At 38.2% G+C, this 13189-nt stretch overlaps 1 protein-coding gene across 3 annotated transcripts in view; it reads left to right on the top strand.

Moving 5' to 3' along the window:
- DPP10 (dipeptidyl peptidase like 10) overlaps window positions 1-13189 on the top strand; it is a 548469-nt gene that overhangs the window by 523305 nt on the left and 11975 nt on the right. For 2 of the 3 annotated variants that reach the window (XM_056350156.1, XM_056350155.1), the window contains exons 17-20: window positions 404-451; window positions 2444-2542; window positions 2651-2720; window positions 12038-12232. In XM_056350156.1, the coding sequence (XP_056206131.1) occupies window positions 404-451; window positions 2444-2542; window positions 2651-2720; window positions 12038-12232 (412 nt within the window). Of the gene's footprint in view, window positions 1-403; window positions 452-2443; window positions 2543-2650; window positions 2721-12037; window positions 12237-13189 lie in introns of all 3 variants that reach the window. The other variant, XM_056350157.1, reaches the window with a different exon arrangement.

Below are 13189 nucleotides of genomic sequence, written 5' to 3'. Positions count from 1 at the left end.
TTATCATTAGTTCACTTCCCAGTCGATCTAAAATTACTGTTTCTGAATGTCAAACTGCTGTGTTTTAGGCAGTGCCTTTAAGTGGGTGTGTAATTTTTTTTATTCTTCACTTATAGCTAAAACATGGAAATTAGAAAAAAATGCTCCTTCTGGATGCAGAGGTCTAGGCTGCTTGCTCAGGCAGAAGGCAGTCTCTGTTTCACACTTTATTGGTCCCGTAGTCTCAACTGTGTCCTTTGCAAGAGACACCAGTGGAGCTGGTGCTGTGTTTGAAGGGAAGCATGTGTACAGGGTGTCCAGGATTCGGTCTTGGGTGGTAACTGGTGCTCTCATCCTCTATTACTGAAATACTGATTATTAACTACCCTATACATCCTCTGTTTTTCTTCTCTCCTCAAAACAGGGCCAGGCATTCCAGTTGTTAGTGTGCACAGTACAAGTAATACTGCAAGTGAGTATTCCTGACGGAGTAGGTCTATCTTTTTATCATCCTTGATTGTTTTGGGGAGTGTGGGGGAGGGGAGAGGCAGTTACAAGTAAATGCAAACTAATAGATGTCTCATTCATACAAAGTTCTGTTAATTACCTTTTAGCAACATCGACATCTGCAAATAATAAGGAAGGAAGTTAATCAAATGATTAAAACTTTCCCCAGCTTTTCGGATATGTTTTATGCTAAGTGCAGATCATTCATCTTCTATTTACACTTGAGTTAATTAGATGGCAGGTTGGTCCTCATCCGTTTGGCTTTCTATGTAAATTATGCTGCTATTACGATATACCTTCGGTATTTTAGAGATGTTTTTAAAGTTACAATCCAATTATCTTGAAGTAAGGTACAGTCCTTGGATGATCAATCATAAAATCTGACCTACATATGATGAACTTAGTCCTTCTTTTATATTTCTCAAATTAGAGTGACTCCACTGACATTTTCAATAATGGCTAATCTAAGAATGAAGGTTTTTAGGATGGTATTCAATACCTCTAATTTTCAAGTTTTACTCATTGTTTTCTGTACATTGATACCAAAGCTGTTGATGTTTCCTCGCTGCCTGAGGTGCTCTGTAATGGAAGACTGTCCTTCAGCAGCTTAGATAATTCTCTGGTGCACTCCGCTGTGCCTCCACATAGCAGGAGGGTGTGAATTAGGGGAAAGGAGACATCTTTCCATTCAAAAGCACTAAACCAGTCCTTACATATCCTCATCTCATTCACTAGATTATCCCCAGGACTTTTCCCAGAATTCAGAAGTCCTGAATTGTACTTATCTGCATCCCCTCTGTCATGGGCCAGCCACTATTCAGCCATAACAGTGAACCTTGTCTTGCATGTTGAAGTAGCACTGATCACCAGCGTAACGCTATCACGTCTGCACTTTGGCTTCCTTGCCATAGCACACCAAGGGGAGGGAGTTTTATCCAGGCGTGCTATAGCCGATAAGGGGTAGCTACTGCTAAAAGTAAATTCATTGACTTCTGTACAGCTACTCAGTTCTGTGAAAGTAGACTTTTGCTCTTTATTAGTTAATACTGTTGGTAGTGAATTATTGTAAAAGAGATCTATGTACAGCAGTTAGAGGAAAACAAAGCAAGTCAGGATAGAAGGACATTGTTTGTTGTAACAAGATACCAAATAATGACGGAGATAATTTACCATTCATGTTTCGGTGCAAGATTAGATTATCCTTTTCAATTCATAAAAGAATGATTAAGGATTACTTCAGTTATTCCATCCTCAGACTATAATTATACTATTTTGGTTGACTGCCCAGAACAAACATTCTCCTTAGATTGTCTGGTTTGGCCCTAAGTGGAGGGTTTATTGTTTAATAAAATATAATAAAATAAATCTACATTTTAGAAGCAAGATCAGTAATTTGAGTAAAAAAGAAAATAAAAAAAAGAACTACTTAATCATTCTTTCATGTGTAAAAGAATTGCTTCAAATCTGTCTGCAGCTCTAAAACAAACTGAAGTCTTGCTCTTTGTTGGAAGTACAGAAGACAGAGAAAGACATGCAGTGATCAAGTAGAGCTGGGCTGGCTAAATATTGGCTTGGAATACGTAGCTTGAAAAGGATGCCTGCTTGAGGCTTGTGATATTGCCCAGCAGACTAGCCTTTCGCTGTAACAGCTGCTGTTAGTATTTGTCAAAGATACTAATATTCCTGTTGTTCATCAGCAATTTCATGGTTAGTCCTTAACAAAAACAAAACCTGTTGAAGCCAGAAAATGGAATAATGTATATGTTTTAAATTAAGCTGATTGTTCAGTTCTTGAATTGCAAAGCAGTTACATTATAAAAAAGTATTTGCAGAAGGAATTGATTTACAAGATTTATTATTGCATATTTGGCTCTTTAATTTTTTTGAATCTCCATTTATCTCTGATCTGATGATTTGCTATACCTTTCAACTTGCTTTTTCTTCCTGTTTCCTACAGAGTTTTATATTTTGGAAAATAATGCTATGTTGAAAGAAGCTGTTTTTAAGAAAAAGAATTCCAGGACTGAAATTAAAATGCTTCATATTGAGGATTACGGTAAATTTGACAAAATGTTATTTTACCAAACCAAAAGCTTTCTTACAATGTTACTGTTTTTCATCTGTGTAACTACCAGCCTTTAATGTATTGCTCTTTTCTTAAAAGAACTCCCTTTACAGTTGTCACTGCCAAAAGATTTCACGGATCGAAACCAGTATGCCCTTCTATTATTAATGTAAGTATCTGTGTAGAATCATTAAAAATAATAAAAAAGTACTTCACAGAAAACCTTGAACTCTGTAATTAGAAACTGTTTTTTTACCTTGGGTAGGAAAATTGCCTTATGGATTTGAGTTGATAAATCAAAAGGCTTGTTCTCAGGAGAATTTTGTTATAGGTGCTGTCTGGTAGAGATGCCTGGGTTTTTTTGAGCTTGTCAAACCTAGCTCAGCTTCATTGTACTTTTATGTATGCAAGGCACCGGCCCTTCTGATGGTGCAGCTGAGAGTGGTTCTGCAGTCTTTCCTGGACCCATACTGACACCTACCCACAAAGGATCTCGTTCAGACAATATGCTCCTTTTTATCCCAGATAGAAATGGGTAGAGTTTCTAAGAGGGGCTCAGTTAAGATGCATAGAGCAAAACTGCTTTTAGGAACACTGGAAAGAAGAAAAAAATATATTTTTGTGCACCAATGGCTGAAGGTGTTATAGGCATGATCCAGAGTCTGTTGTTGTTTGTAGAAAACCTCTATGGGAGGAAGGAGGTATTCCCTGGCAACCTGCACTGTTCTTTTAGAAAGAAATTGTGTATTTCAGAGACAGTCAGCCTCTTAAGTTGCATGCCTACAGAATGTATAGCAGAGGAAGAAAGCAGAGTCATAAATGTACCTTCAACCTACCTAGGAAAACTGGTGATGGCCACATCAGGGCATTTCATTGCTTTCCACCTGAGCCTAGCGTGGGTCTGGCATGGGTGTAGAGGACTTTTCTGTACCTACAGATCTTCTTCTAGTCCCATTGGGAAGGAATTGATGTGAATTTCACTAACAGGTATAGGAGTGCACTGCTAAATTCATGAAAATACCACGTTAGCTGAGCTGTGTCACCTGGAGTAGACCTGCCCTTAGTGACAGCAGAGATCCTTATTGTTGTATGTCAGGTCAAATTTACAAGCTTCAGCTGCTGAGCAATCCCAGATTCCTCTACTCACCTCAGATCTTAGATAACAAGACAGAGAAGCATTTTTCATTTTTAAGTCCAGTTTGTGTTCAGAACTCAGGTTTTTCAGTGTGGATGCTCTCTGCTATAAGTGGCTCCTGAACATGTTTTTCTTTTCTTGTGGAGAAACAGGACACATGGATTATTTTATCTTTGCAGTATTGGCTAGCCTGATCTTGGAAGCATGATTATATTTTAAGCAGCTCTCTTAAGTGTGCCGAAGGCAAACCAACTCTGAATTGACACCAGCAGCATTAGAGGGAGTTGCAAACACCTGCGCTTATTCTTTTCTTTCAAGTGCAAGGAAACACTAAAGTGTTTAGCAGTCTAATGCTTTCATTTTTAAGTGTCCTTAATAAATAAACCTGCCATATACAGTTATGGTAGAATATAAGGTTGCATGTAGAACCTAGAAAAAACAGAAGGGAAGTATCAGAAACCTGGAGGACGCCAAGGCCAAAAATGACTGGAAAACAAAGCTAGGGAAATACGATTATGGAATGGTTTTAGATACCAAGAGTTGAAATAACTGAGGACAGTATTGAAGCAAGGTCTGAATTTAAACTTGCCAAAGTTGCCAGTACCCAGTGAGTGAATAATGTGGCCAAGTCATAATGTAGGAATATGTTTTATAATTGTTTTATTTTTTTATGATGTGCATTTGAGATAAAAAGGAAATTCACCCACTTAGGAATACAGATTGTTGTATCTATATTTATAATATGGAGACTCTGCTTTGTCAAATCCTTACCTTTGCAATACTGAATTCTCGATGTTAGTTTTTACAGGAGTTATTTTTAGAAAACACTATATACACTAATGAAAACATGAAACTGAAAATTTGAAATCTATCCTGGCTCATGTAATGTTGCACGTTTTGTGTCCCTCTCTTCCCTAGAAGAGAAAGAAGTTCTATTTCTTAGCAGCTTTTTACAGACTTAAACTTCCCAGCAGTCCTTTCTTGAGTTAAAGATGTCCCCAAATGAGATATAAAACTGAAAACTGTCACTGAAGTTATGGGAGGTTCCCTTGTGGGATGATTATTTGAGCCTAATAAATTCTGCTTAGCTCTTGAGAGAGAAGGATTGGAAACCTGTGTGAGTGCAGAGGGTAATTTCTTGACCCCCACGACTCCAGGTTGACATCTTAAGGTTTATTTCATTATCAGAAGTACTACTTTCAAAAAAAAAAAAATGCATTCAAGTCCAAGAACATTCCTTTTAAAGGAAACCCTGATTAGTTGTATATATAGTATAATTTCCCAGATACTTGACTTCCCTGAGTCCCAGAGTGATATTGTTGGGACTGATTGAGAAATACCCTGTTCCTACTGCTAGAAGTGTTAGACAAGAATTGTATTAGTGGCTGATAACAAGTGCTTACTTTCATATTCGTTAGCTGCACCTACTTTCTTGCTTTCTCAGCCATGAAAGAATTACTATTGTATTCCAGTGATTGAAGTTTGAAAAAGAATACTCACCAATGTCCTTGGTAAGGATGCTGGTTTAATTTTATATCCATATTTTGGAAAGGAGATATTATATAACATATTGATCCAGGCAACATACACTTTCATGTATATAAAGACAAGATATGTATCTGGGCAAGTGGAGTATTAGCAGATATGAAGTGGCTTTTGCTTTCCATCTCAGTAGTGCTGCGATTTGACAAGGACTTCAGAAAAAGAGGAGGGAGGGAAGGAAGGAAGGAAAGTAGGTGAGGAAAAAAGAATGTGAGTTTAAACCTGAAATTCACCTACTATGCCTCTGCAGTGCAAATTAAATGCCTGGTTCAGCTTCTAAGTGCATGTGGACTTTGTCCCCTAAGCTGGAGGGTAAATATGGTATATACGGTTTAACAGGCTCTGACTGGCTGTTTGGTTGCGATCATTGCGTCATAGTCATCTTCCCTGTGTCTTACATTTTGCAGCATCAGGCTTGCCTGTGTGGTCTCGTCTCTGTCTACAGAATTTGTGTGCTGGTGGCTGGTTTTGCTGGCTCAGAATAAAGTGGTGTTTTGATGGCTGAGGTTCATAATTTGACAGTAAATTTTCACCAGCAGCGACTACTTCTGTGTGGTGTTAATGTGCTGTCTGGATCAATGGGATTACAATTACAATAACCGAACTTGGAAAAAGATAAAAGGGAGAAAGTTTAGTATTATTTATTGGAGGTTGTTTTTCAAATCACTGAAAGCTAGTAGCCATTTCAAAGGTGCACGACTATAATGAGGCTCCTGTATTCATGCACTGATGCCTACAGGTAAATTTGAACTTCCAGCATATGGCACCCAGGTGTCTTGAGTGTTAAGGCTGAATCCTGGAAGGGAGCCTGTACCAGTGAATTCTGGTCCTGGTGTGAAACCCGGGTGTGAACTCAGCACAGCTCCATGTAGACACAACTTAAGGCCTTGAATGTCCTGTAACCTTCATCACGCAGATTTTGTGAAGATTCATCCACTAGCAATTACGAAGTGTATACAAAGTGTACTGCAATGCTCAAATAAAAGATCATTCTATTGCTATGTCGAAATTTACATCCATCTGTATGGCTGGACTATCTAACAGCTAGATCTCATGTAGAAACCAGTTATGTTGGCTAGCACTATTTTTCTTTCAATAATTGTGATGCATAGGGCATTAAATGCAAGTAGATTATAACACTTTCCTTTCTTCCAGTTGTTCTTCTAAACCACTAATACATTTCACATTCAGTTTCCTTCTGATATAATACATACAGTGTAGCTATAGATTAGAGAGGTGTACAGTAATTGCCTGAAAGAATGATTATCATCTCTTTTCTATATAATTAAGATCAAAGTTTAAATTTCAGATCCTTGATTTTCTCATTATGGTTCACCTTTCTCATTAAAAAAGTTGGAAGATACACTCCTTGGTAACACATACAGGAAATGATTAAGTAAAGTCTCTGGCATTTAATCTAGGTAATAAAATGAGAGGCGATAATCATTCTTTATTTTTTCTAGAACATAATTAACCTCATTCCTTCAAAATCTGTAGATAATGTATCTTAAATGTCAGCATTTATTATTTAACGCCATTTAAAATTGTCCAATTATTGTAAAACTGAATCAGGGGAGAGATTGTTCTGATCTTTGAGGAGGAGAAAAAAAACAACACAGGTATTCTCCAAAGTTACAGTGAATTATCTCCAAGAGGTTTCTGTTTGTTTGTTTGTTTACTTGTTTTCTTATTTTTTGGTAATAAACAGGAATCATTTCACCTGTTATTGAAATGATGAAAGTCTTAGGCCTTGCAGAGGCCATCAAACCTGTTTATGCCTCCAGTTAATACACTCTGGGGACTGATAGCAAGATAAGACAGTAGGCTTGGAAGTGAAGACTTTTTTACAGCCTTGGGAATAACTCATTAAAAGACTAGAAGAAATGTAGAAAGGCATAATGCAAGTGTTGGGAAATATTTGAGATCTGAGATATGGTAACACTTTGCCTATTAATAGCTGCCTTGTACCTTTCATTAGTTATAAAGGATATTGCTTGTTTAAACTGGCAGCTGGTGCAAGTGAAGGAGCAATGCTTGGCTGCATGGTGAAGTGTAAAAATATGTGGTGGATTCCACTACTTTGATTGCAATATGCTTGCAAGGGGGGCATCCCTGAAGGCCTCTTTGTTTGGCCAGTTCTTCCCCTGTAAAACAGCTGCAAAGTTCACTTTTTAGGGGCATCCCTAAGTTGCATGAACGATCCACTAACTGCTTTGCAAAGCATCCATTTCATGCCTGTATCCAACCTGCCTCTGCCGAGTGCAGCAGTATTCCACTGCTCTCTTGGGTTTGTTACATCAAAGTAAATACCAATGCAGATGATGATTAAGAGATTGGGGTTTTTTTACTCTTTTAAATTTTTTTTCCCCATTCTTTGAGAACTTTAATATTTCACAGGGCCTAGAGGGGAACTCCTTTAGCTTAGGCTAAAAGAGAGGTAGATTGGAGGCTCGTTCCAGCTGTTTCATTTGCAGTAGTTGTCCTGGTGCTATGGGCAGCAGTGGATCTGCTCACTCCCTTTCCCTGTGGTGTTGTCCCCACAAAAGGCTTGGGGAGTCACTAAGCTAAGATCCACCTTCTTTCAGCCTCCCCTACTCCCAGTTCCCCCACAGCAGTACATATCTTCCTACGTAAATAAAACACTCATTTAATCTTCCTTAGCAACAGGCAGGAGGAGATTCAAAACTTCACCTCCTTTTCTTATGACACAGGACAGTGTTACATCTCTTGTTCTCAAAATTTCATTCTTTAAGTCTTTGGCCTCAAGGGTTTCAGAAAGATATTTTAAGAATAACAAATTTATTTTTTGTACTATGCTGTCCGCTTCAGTCCTGTCTTTCACATCATTCTACCCTAGTAATGGAATCACTTCTGGTGGTGCATTTGAATTTGTTTGGCCATATCTGCAGGGAGGAGTTGTTAACATACTGTCTGGTTTTAGTTGCAGTCCGCTATATCTAAACAGGGTATATGAACAGAGAGAAAACATTTGCATTTTTAAGGCTATTCATGTTCCCTGATATTTGACCAGTAATGATGGGTGTGCTTGTGAAAGAGATGCTCGTGAAATCTGAAAATGAAGTGGATTTTTCTATTACACAAGTTTTGCAAAATTATCTTATTTACCTGCTCATTTTCACCATAAGCAAAAGATGACTCCTGTCAGTGGTATTTCATTGCATAGATTTAATCCTCTTGAGTTGTAGTCTCTCTCGCCTATTTACTATTAAGTTTCCTTTTCCCTATACCGCATCAAATCCACTGTCTTGCAGAAATAGAAGGAAAATAAGCAGTCATGGTAGCAGTTATTTGCCATGTTTTTTTTAAAAAAAATTTCTCCCCCAGCTTGGTCAACCCTGTAACTTGTAAAATTCTTATTTAAAATCTTGCCACTTAGTTTTTAAATGGTGCAAAACCTGGAACAAATTTTGCTGCAGTCATGATCACAGAATGGCAGATGAATACTGCTCAGAGTACAGCAGCAACAGCTTCTGGTAACATGATATTATTCCCCGTAGGCTGTAACTCAAGTCATGAACAGAGACTTTAGTTTAAGGGTTTGGTTATAGAATCTGAAAGAACAGATTCTTCTCTTTTCAGCAATATATGAACTTACGATGAGCTGCCTCTCTTTCCAGACAGTCTGAGATGTCTGCAACTGCCTTGCAAAAAGCATACAAATTACCCACTAAGGTCAATGATATTGTTATATTATTGATGGCTTCTGTCTGTTTAAATGGTACCTCAGTGGTGAACTTCAGCAGTATGCCCGAGTCGTCAGCAGTTGTGCTGCCACGGTGGACTCATAATCCCAGGTGTCGTTGCTGTCAAAGGCACACGCTAGGCAGCTCCAAACCTTGAAAGTCAGGAGCAAAAATAAAAAAGGGAAAGTGCAAGTGCTGTCACTTACAGGGAAACAAAATGAATTGGGAAGAATGAGACATAGTCTTCATTTGAATTATTGTGCTTTTGTTGTTTGACTCTGGAGATGATGTGTTCTTAAGGTGAAGCACCTTAGGATGATGCATGAGTGATGCTGAAGAGCCTGTAGCTCCATGCAGCCCTTTCACTGCTGGCGTGGGCTTTGCTGTAGTGCTTTGGCTAGTCCTTGGTTCCCTTTTGGCCATCCAGAGTCAGGTGGAAACAACACATCTGTGTTTATGTGACACCCAAGCATAGATGGCACAGACTTTCTTCCAGGCTTGCTAGTGGGGTCACGAAATAATACTATGAAGAGTACCACTGCACAGTAGTTATCATAATTAGGCTGTAAGTAGTGATGAGCGTAAAACCAAACTTGACCTTTGAAACAGCTGTAATCCTGGGACAAACTTCACAAATCAAGCTATGCATCTATTCTTGCACTGTAGTAACAAACTTGCTTTGTTACAGAGTCCTCAGGGTGATGTACAAACTTGCAGAAGGGATTAACCCCCATTTAAGAGGTTAGAAGTGGGGCCTAAATGGTGCATAGAATATATGCTGTCTCTCTGTGGAGGACAGAAGCACACCTCAGATAATCAGTATCATTTTTTAGTAGCAGCAGCAGAGTAGAGACCTTTTGATGCTAATGGGAATTTTGACATGTACCTCAATGGAAATGGCTTTAAATGCCTGTCACAGACTACTTATGTGGACATTCTGGAAATAAATTAGCCACTGGAAAATTGCTTCCAAAAGCAATATGTCAAACAGCCCATCATGCAGGAGTAGAAGATGTATAGTGTTTAAAGTCTGAACCTAAAAGTAGCCTAGCTATGCCCTCCAGAGAAGGAACTTGGGGAAAACATCACTGTCAGTCCTTGCCCACTGAGAATCTCGCTGAGGTTCTGTCTGCTGTTCCTTTCTTAATAGATCTGAGGGAATCATCTTCCATCTAAATCCCATTTTGGTTTTAAGCACTTTCTGGTATAAAGAAAAGCTGTAACAGTTCTTCCCCTGTTCTCAAGTGTCTAGGTATATAATGTGTGTGTGTATAAATACATATATGTACACACACACATAGATATATAACCTGGATATATAACATGTATAAACGCTGCATTTTTTGGTTCTTATATTAGGTGGGAGCGAAGCAGGCTGACTCCTGATATTTTCACTTGTGTGGTGTGCATTAAACTGTTGGAAATATACCTCACCAAACAAGGATATTTCTGACATATTATCTTATTGTGGAAAGTTGGAAGAAGTTAAAAAAAGTAATTATAACTGCTCTGAGGCTGCTACAATTGGAAGTAATGGTCAAAGCTCTGTGAAAATATCTATGTCAATGTAGAGTGCTTCTGAAAACCTTGTTCTGTACAATAAGTAGAAATTGAAAAAAATTGTTCAGCTCCTGCTCTTATTGTAAATAATAATGATAATATACTTCTGAATTGTGTGTTTTCTGCAGACCTTACTTGACAATCAGTGTTTCAAAATTCATTGCTCTGCATTGCTAGCAGTTAACGTAATCACAACTGAATTGGTTGAGCAAACAAAAAAATGCCTTCCTTTCTTTTTATAAAGCCAAGTATAAACTTGATGCACAAGATAATGGTGAATCGAGCATAATATGTTGTGACTGAGTCTCTAACCAAATCCTGATTTCAGTGCATGATATAGCAACTACATAGGTAAGTCTGACTGAATTTGAGAACATATGTATTCGTTATGTGCTTGCTAATTGATAGAATGATTACCTTGAAGATGGTCTATATTATCCACAGCCAAAACCAGGTACTGAATCAGCATATTATTGTACATACATGACAATAGTTATTGTAGATTTTTATCTCTTTTTCCTCCTCTCAGGTTTATAGAAGTCTCTTTAGCAAAATAATAATTTCTGTCTTCATCTTTCTTTCACCTTAGACAGGTTATTCCCACAGACACTGTCCAATCTAATTTCCATACAGCCAGCACAGACATTTTTACATTTTAATTTGCATTCAACTGGCAGATGCAACCTGCATAGAAGTATTTTGCATTTTGTACAACTTCATGGTAGCCTGCTCTCTTATTCTGTGTTTATCTTGGGGGAAAAATAATGACGAGCTTCCCTTTTAAAACTGACATTTTATTTTCTTTGGAAGGAAAATAGTATATTTGGCTTCAATGGAAAATCTTATTGTTCCTCTAGAAACTGCATTCTCCCATTCTATTCCACCTTTTCTGCTGTAAACAACCTTTTTTTTTTCAGTCATAAAATAAACTTATCACTCCTGCCTGCATCCATTTATTGCTATGAATTTCGATGGAGAAAATATAATTTTCTCCAGTGTGCACTTTAGTCTTCTTTGTACCCTATTTCAAAAAATCCATTCAAGGATACAATAATGCAATTATTTTTGTTTTCTAAGGTGACATCCTTCTTAATAGTATTATATATCCTACAAAATCATAATCAGGGTATTGAATGAATTTTTCTTTTTGTCTGTTTAGTGTGACTTAAATTCTACATGAGCCTTCTCAGACCTGAGCTAGCTGTTAGTGATTATGGGTTGGGTTTTTTCCACTTTATTAACCTATAAGCAGAACTACGTGCTTTAGTTTTCTGTTTCTTTGTATAAAGTATATTCAGGTAGTGGCAACACTGCGACATAGTTATATAACATAATTAGAAAGTTAAAGAAATTGTTTTGCTTACTACTACTGCAGGGATACCAGCACTAGCTAATGTGATGGTATTGATGGAAGTGACAATAATTCAACAGAATTGCATAACTGGCTGAACTCTGCCATCTACGTTAAACAAAATATCAGAGAACGACAAAGTGCATCACATTGTCAATAGTCTTCGTTTGTGTCTGGTGTGTTGGTATTTGCAGTGATGAAGCTCCAGGCAGCCAGTTGGTTACAGATAAATTTCACATTGACTGGGACTCAGTGCTTGTCAACTCTGATAATGTCATCGTAGCTCGATTTGATGGCAGAGGGAGTGGATTTCAAGGCCTTAAGATTCTACAGGAGGTTCACCGATGCTTAGGATCAGTGGAAGTGAAGGACCAAATAGCAGCCGTAGAGTACGTATGTGCAAACTTTTCTTCTCTTTTACCCAGCTTCCACCTTGACAAATGAGCATTTTTAACTGAAACTTTGCATGGTGAATACCATTAATGTTTATTTTTAATGCAGTTGCAGATTTTGAAACAATAATATTTTTATCACAAACAGCAAATGAAAGGTCAAAGAGGTGTTTGCTTTTTGTGTTGGTGCTTCTCTTTGATAAAGCTGTCCTTCCGTGTGCAATCTAAATATGCCAGCTGAGCTAATTTGTATTTGTCTATATTCCTTGGGAAGATTCCATGCAGCGCACATGTTAATGTTTAACTGCATTTGTGTTGCAGTATTTTAGGCCTGTACAAAAGGCTACTGCTCTCATTTCCACCACAGTTCTGGAGGAATCATACGTACCAAATGGAGTTATAGTGGTGTAAATGAGAGCAAAATTTGGGCTAATGCCTGTTATTTCTCATTTGCATTATCATCCTTAGACTGATGTAAATCCACCAGCTGTAGAAAAGTCGTTTCCATCTGTGGAGCAATCACACATCATTTTGACAACACTCTTTGCTCAGGGTACACATGTCAAATGGCTAGTATCCAGGTCTGAATGGACTTTTTCTAGAGATTCTCGAGGAAAGACAGATTTTAAGCCAGATATTAGGGGGTTTTATTTCTTCTTTTGAAAGGGGTTGATGCTTCGGCCATTTCCTGAGTAGGCAACCATCTTTGGCATGACATAGCGGGGCAATAGCATTCCTAGTGTCCATGTTGGTCAGGGATGGGCTGCACTGAGCAGACCAGTTCAAGGTGACCCTTGCAAAAGGGCCATCAGAAGTAGGCCATATGCTGCGCTGTGAGAACTGAGCTCTCTGCTCAAATACTAAGATCTGTTAGGCTAGATTACAGCTGGTGCCTTTTTGGATGCACGACATGGGAAAAAGGGAGGGTGCCCTTGGCTGAGAGGAGGTACTGCG

Source organism: Falco biarmicus, chromosome 8 (assembly GCF_023638135.1).
Source record: "Falco biarmicus isolate bFalBia1 chromosome 8, bFalBia1.pri, whole genome shotgun sequence".
Classification (NCBI taxonomy): Eukaryota; Metazoa; Chordata; class Aves; order Falconiformes; family Falconidae; genus Falco; species Falco biarmicus.
The sequence above is the reverse complement of the archived record's forward strand: the minus strand, read 5'-3'. Positions and strand labels throughout refer to the sequence as shown.